This window comes from Apium graveolens, chromosome 10, assembly GCF_009905375.1.
Source record: "Apium graveolens cultivar Ventura chromosome 10, ASM990537v1, whole genome shotgun sequence".
NCBI lineage: Eukaryota > Viridiplantae > Streptophyta > Magnoliopsida > Apiales > Apiaceae > Apium > Apium graveolens.
In genome coordinates, this window is record NC_133656.1 from 198,348,950 (window position 1) to 198,355,103 (window position 6,154).

A 6,154-nucleotide genomic window follows, 5' to 3' on the forward strand; every position below is an offset into this window, starting at 1 on the left:
AAGGACAAGCCCCTCACCAACGTCAACCATCTAAGCCAAAGGCCCCGGAGCTCTTTGAAAAGGAGACTGATGACATCGTGTTTAGGGAGAACGATGCCAAATGGGTGCATTACCCTCCTACTGATGCCCTAGTTATAAAAATGAGACTGGAACGGTGAATATTCACCGAGCAATGGTGGATACCGGGATCTCGGCTGATGTTTTGAATTATGATGCCTAGAAGAAGCTAGGATTGTTGGATTAAGAATTAACCTCGACAGGTAGACACCTGTATGGGTTCACGGGAAACTCAATCAGAGTAAAAGGGAGGATTCAGCTCCCGGTGACCTTAGGAGAAGAGCCTTATGTGGCCACCCAGATCGCTATGTTTACAGTTGTAGATCAACCTTGTGCCTACAATGTTATAGTGGGAAGGGCCCTTATGAAGGCAATAAGGATGGTGGCCTCGATCCATCACATGACAGTAAAATTCCCAACCCCTGCGGGGGTAGGCTTCTTGAAGAGCTATCAATACGAATTGAGGGTCAGCTACAACCAGGCACTCAGGGCAGCCGAGTCAGGAAATGCATCGAATGAGACAGTCAAACCGGGTGAAGGCGACGTCCTCATGGAAGAGGCAGAGGGCAGGAAGAAAGTATGTCTGGAGGGACATGAGACTTGTAACATGATTTTAATCGAGGAATTACCTGAGAACTATTTCGAGCACATGGGGATTCATGTGGAACTGCGCCCAAGGGCCCTGCTGATGGAAGGCTCTCAGCCCATCATATTGGTACAGGAGGGGATTGTAGAAGAGGCAAGTGATGAAGAAGAGAGCCCAGAACAAATCACTGCAAGACTCAGGAAAGGGAAGTGGGCATACAAAGAGACAACAACAACCATGGATCTACCTAGCGGAATTACTCGCACAGTTACCATAACCTATGAGCACTTGATAAATCCGGCCCAAGCTCACCAGCTCGAGCTCGAGGACACAGTAGGTTTGGCGATCACGAAAGTGGGAGAATCTAGTGAGGCTCAGGCAGACTTAGACCCGAGAATGCCCCCAATCTTGGTAGACCTGAATGATAATTCAAAAGTACTCAGAATAGGCTCTAACTTAAGTCCTGACTTGAGGGAGGATCTAGCCCAATTCTTGAGAAGAAATTTGGATGTCTTTGCATGGTCTCACTCTGATATGATAGGGATTGACCCGAATGTCATGTGCCACTGGCTCAACTTGGACCCGAGAAAGAAGGGGGTCAGACAGAAGAGGCAGCCAGTTAGTGGAGAGAGGGCAGAGGCCCTCAAATAAGAGGTGGATAGGCTGATGGAGGCAGGGCTTGTAAGGGAAGCCTTCTACCCCATGTGTCTGGCAAACCCAGTGCTTGTCAAGAAACCAAATGGCAAATGGAGGACATGTGTGGACTTCACCGACCTAAACAAAGCTTGCCCGAAGAATAGCTTTCCTCTACCCCGAATCGACCAGCTGGTTGATTCCACAGCTGGGCACGCACTACTTAGCTTTATGGATACTTATTCGGGATATAACCAAATCCCAAATTATGGGCCAAATCAGAAGCACGCCTCATTTATTACTGATCGAGGCCTCTATTATTATATCGGGATGCCCTTCGGGCTCCTTAACGCTGGGGCAACCTATCAAAGGCTGGTGAATAAGATGTTCAAACATCAGTTGTGGAAGACTATGGAGGCCTATGTAGATGATATGCTTGTGAAGTCAATGGAAGCAAAGGATCATGTCCGCCACCTATCAGAAATGTTCCATATCCTAAGGGAGTACATGATGAAGCTCAATCACCAAAAATATGTGTTCGGGGTCGAGTCAGGGAAGTTTTTGGGATTTATTGTCAACCATAGGGGCATTGAGGCCAACCCCGCCAAGATACGAGCCCTACTCGAGATGAGATCCCCCCGACGGGTGAAGGATGTCCAAAGCTTAACGGGGCAAGTGGTTGCCTTAAACCACTTCATCTCAAAGTCCCCCGACAAATTCCAGGAGTTCTTCAAAGCAATTAAGGGAGTGGGGGGGAATTTTGAGTGGAAAGAAGAATGTGAGGAAGTTTTTCAGAACATAAAGAAGCATCTCAGCAGCCCTCCAATGTTGTCCAATCCAAAGGCAGGTGAGACTCTGGTCCTATACTTGGTCGTCTCTGACTTTGCAGTAAGTGCGGTATTAGTCCGAGAGGAGGATGGTATCCAGCTCCCTGTATATTATGTGAGTAAAAGGCTAGCCGACGCAGAGACTCGGTACACAAGCCTCGAGAAGTTAGCATATGCTCTGATCCTGGCCTCCCAAAAGCTCAGGCCCTATTCTCAGGTGCACAGGATAGAAGTACGAACCTCCTACCCCCTCAGGCAAGTAATGCATAAATCGGAGTCTTCTGGTCGAATGCTGAAGTGGACGGTGGAGCTCGGCCAGTTCGAGGTGGATTATAAGCCAAGGACCGCAATGAAAGGCCAAGCCCTGGCCGATTTTGTCCTGAGTTTCCTCCACATCAAGAAGTGGAGCAAGGAGCCCTTGTTGTCATACCTAGTACAGAAGAGGTCAGGCTGGAAAGCCAAAATAGTGCCCCATTGTGGAGCCTATTTGTGGATGGAGCATCTAATGGGGATGGGGCAGGAGCTGGAATTGAGCTAATCAGCCCAGAGGCACACAAGATCAGACGCGCGACCCACCTGGCCTTTCATGCAACCAAAAATGATGTTGAGTATGAGGCCTTGATCAACGGTCTCAAGCTAGCTCTGGAAATGAAGGTGGAGAATTCGAATGTGTTTAGTGACTCCATGATCATGGTCTATCAGATAAACTGGGGGTATCAAGCTAATGGGCCAAGAACAGAGCTTTACCAGAAGTGTGCGCAGAGGATAATTGAGAGATTCAACGGGGTGAGGCTAGAACTAATTTCGCGCGGGCAGAATGAAGGCGCGGATGAGCTGGCTAAGCTTGGCTCGCGCCGTGAGGCCACATTGTTTGGGGTCGTGCCCCTTGATATACAAAGGCAGCCTAGTGTGCCCGAGCATAAGGTGGGCAGCCTCAGTGATAACCTCGACCACATTTGGATGGCACCTATCTTAGCCTACATAAAAGAAGGATCACTCCCGAACGAAAAGAATGAGGCAAGAAGAATAAAATATAAGGCAGCCCGTTATGTGATATATGATGGGGTCCTATACAGAAGAGGGTTCAATGTGCCCCTTCTCAAGTGCATAGATGGGGATGAATGCAATTATATCCTAAGGGAAGTACATGAGGGCATTTATGGAAATCACTCGGGGGTAACTCTCTAGCTCAGAAAATCCTCCGTCAGAGTTACTATTGGCCAACGCTAAAAACCGACGCCTTTGAATTCTCCCGAGCTTGTGATAAGTGTCAGCGATATGCCAATTATTACAACAGCCTCGTGGCCCCTCTCACATCCCTCATGAGCCCTTGGCCCTTCGCTATGTGGGGAATTGATCTGATTGAAGAACTCCCGAAGGCTAAGGGAGGTGTTAAGTATGTGGTTATTACGGTAGATTACTTCACTAAATGGGCAGAGGCCAAGCCTTTAGCCATTATCACGACAAAAAAGCTCAAAGAATTTATGCACAAGACCATTGTGTACCGCTATGACATCCCTTACAAGTTGATATCTGACAACGGGAAACATTTCGATAGCAAGGAAATGCTGGAATTTTGTGAGCAGCTGGGGATTCAGAAGAGTTTTAGTATAATTTGCCACCCCCAAAGCAACGGGCAGACGGAGGCTGTTAATAAAATCATTAAGAACACCTTGAAGGCAAAGCTTGAAGTGAAAAAGGGGGACATGGCCGGAGGAGCTCGCCCAGGTCCTCTGGTCTTACAACACGACCCCCCGAACCACAACTGGAGAGACCCCCTTTTCTTTGGTATATGGGTGTGAAGCTATGGTGCCCGTTGAAATAGGGGCATGATCTTTTCGGAGGGACAACTATGACTCAGAGGCAAATGAGGTCAACAATCGACTCTATTTGGACATGATCGAAGAAACTTGGGAAGATGCTCAGATCGGGATAGCAGCATATCAACAGAGGACAGCTAGGCATTATAACAGTAAGGTTTGAGCCCGAACTTTTAAGGTGGAAGATTTGGTTCTGTGTCGGGTCATGCTCAACACCAAGGTGGTGAGACACTGAGTCTTTGGGATAAATTGGGAAGGCCCCTACAAGATAAAATCAGTGCTCTGGGAGGGAACCTACCACCTCAATGATATGCAAGATAAGTTGATCCCGAGAGCCTGGAAAGCGGAACACCACCGCAAGTATTATCAGTAATATTATCATTCTCGGACTTAGTATTATCTTAAAATATTCCTAAGTCTCGGGGGTAGTGCCATATAGGTACCTCCCTTAGACCACAAACATGTACTCCTTTCACTTTCTATTATCTAAGAATAAACGATTGATGTCTATTTGTGCCCTTGATATTTTAACTCCCGTTAATAGATTAAAATACCCAGCAGGGGAGCCCATCCTTGGGAGCCCATGCGAGGACAAAATAGTTGTTTATTAACATGTTAAAATCATAAGTCAAGCCGGGGCCCGGCCCGCTTCATAACAAGTCTATAAAACAAGCTGGGCCCCGGCCCGCTTGGAAAAGTAATTAGCACAAAGCGGATTAAAGATGAAGATAAAATTATGAAAATAAGTGAGAGGCGCCCACAAACCCTCTTAACTAACTTAAAAGTTAGAGGCGGCCGCGATGCGAGCCCATATTATGGGCTCGCAGGACAATAAATGCGGGTCGGGAGCCCAACACTCTATCAAGTATGGACATTTTCCATACATGGCCAGGGTCACATTATGCGAGGAGAGGACACATGAACAAGATGCGAGCCGCTGAGCCCGACTCGCTAATGAAAGTACATATGCAACACTTATGAGTTAATAATGGTGCGAGCATGTTCTACTTAAAATATCATTCATTTTATTTGATTGAACAATGATGCGAGCTGATGAGCTCGGCTCACTGTGAAGGTGTAACACCCGCCATACGCGGTCAGGGTTATGATAGCTTTTAGTCAGTAGGGGCATGGTAAGTTTACACAAAATTAAGAAAACCAGCTAGCAAAATAAATATAAATGCGGGCATAAAAGACTTGGCATTTTATACAAAATAAGTTATGCCCCAAGGCAGAATATTTCAAATACAAACGCGAGGCGAGAAGGGTGCCCACTTACCCATTCAAAAGTCTATTCTCAAAATAAAATTAAACTAAGGCTTATCAGCCTCTGCCTCCTTACGAGATTCATCAGCTGTGACCCGGGCCTGCTCAGCCGCGAGCAAGGCCTCATCAGCAATCTGAGTGTCCCTTTCCATCTCCAGCTTCATCTTCTCAACATGCCTAACTGTACCAGCGCCCAGAGCACCCCAATCAAAGTCAGGAACCTTGCTGATAAAGATTTTCATGAAATTCCTAGCCCCTAGGTTCCTGGCATCAGCGAGGGCGGCTTCGCAGCCCGCAGTCAAGGCAGAAACTGACCCCTCCAGCTTGAGCACCTTCTCCTCGAGGTCATCCTTCTCCTTCTTCCACGCATCCGCGGCCAGGTTATGAGCCTCCTTCTATTCCCTTAATGCCTTCTCATGAGCAGCATTCAGGTCAAGCATCTTCTGATTTTAGTTATTCACCAGATTAACTTTCTCCTGCCCGTGCTCGGCGACCTTACTATGAAGAGACTTGACCTTAGAGTCAAGATTTATGTTGTTCTGGCTGAGGGCTCGCATTTCTCGAGCCTTAGACAGATGACGGTAATACACCTCAGCCGCGGTCTGGGTCAGCGCGTCGTTGTTGGCCTCAAGAGAAGAAGAATGTTATTCCCTAACAATACAACAAAAATTACAGAAGGGGGGTTGAATGTAATTCTGGCTCCTTTTTCAAATTTAAAGAATGTTCTAACTTGATAAATATAACAGTGTTTGATTAGCTATGGTGCGGAATAAAAGAGAGATAAGAATCAAAACACTAAGTAATAAAAATATAAGTTTTTAAAACTTTCTGGTGGATTTGAAAGTATCCACCAGATATATATATATATATATATCAAATGAGAACCCTCTGAAGCTTTGAATAGCTCACAGCTGCTTACAAGTTTGAACAACTAAACTACAGAGAAATGCTTACAAAATACAGCT

At 46.5% G+C, this 6,154-nt stretch overlaps 1 protein-coding gene across 1 annotated transcript; it reads left to right on the forward strand.

Annotated features, from left to right (window-relative positions):
• Positions 1–2,751: 2,751 nt before the first annotated feature.
• Positions 2,752–3,291, forward strand: LOC141691576 (uncharacterized). Its single transcript, XM_074496314.1, has one exon. The coding sequence runs from the start codon at positions 2,752–2,754 to the stop codon at positions 3,289–3,291; it is 540 nt and encodes a 179-aa protein (XP_074352415.1).
• Positions 3,292–6,154: the final 2,863 nt, after the last annotated feature.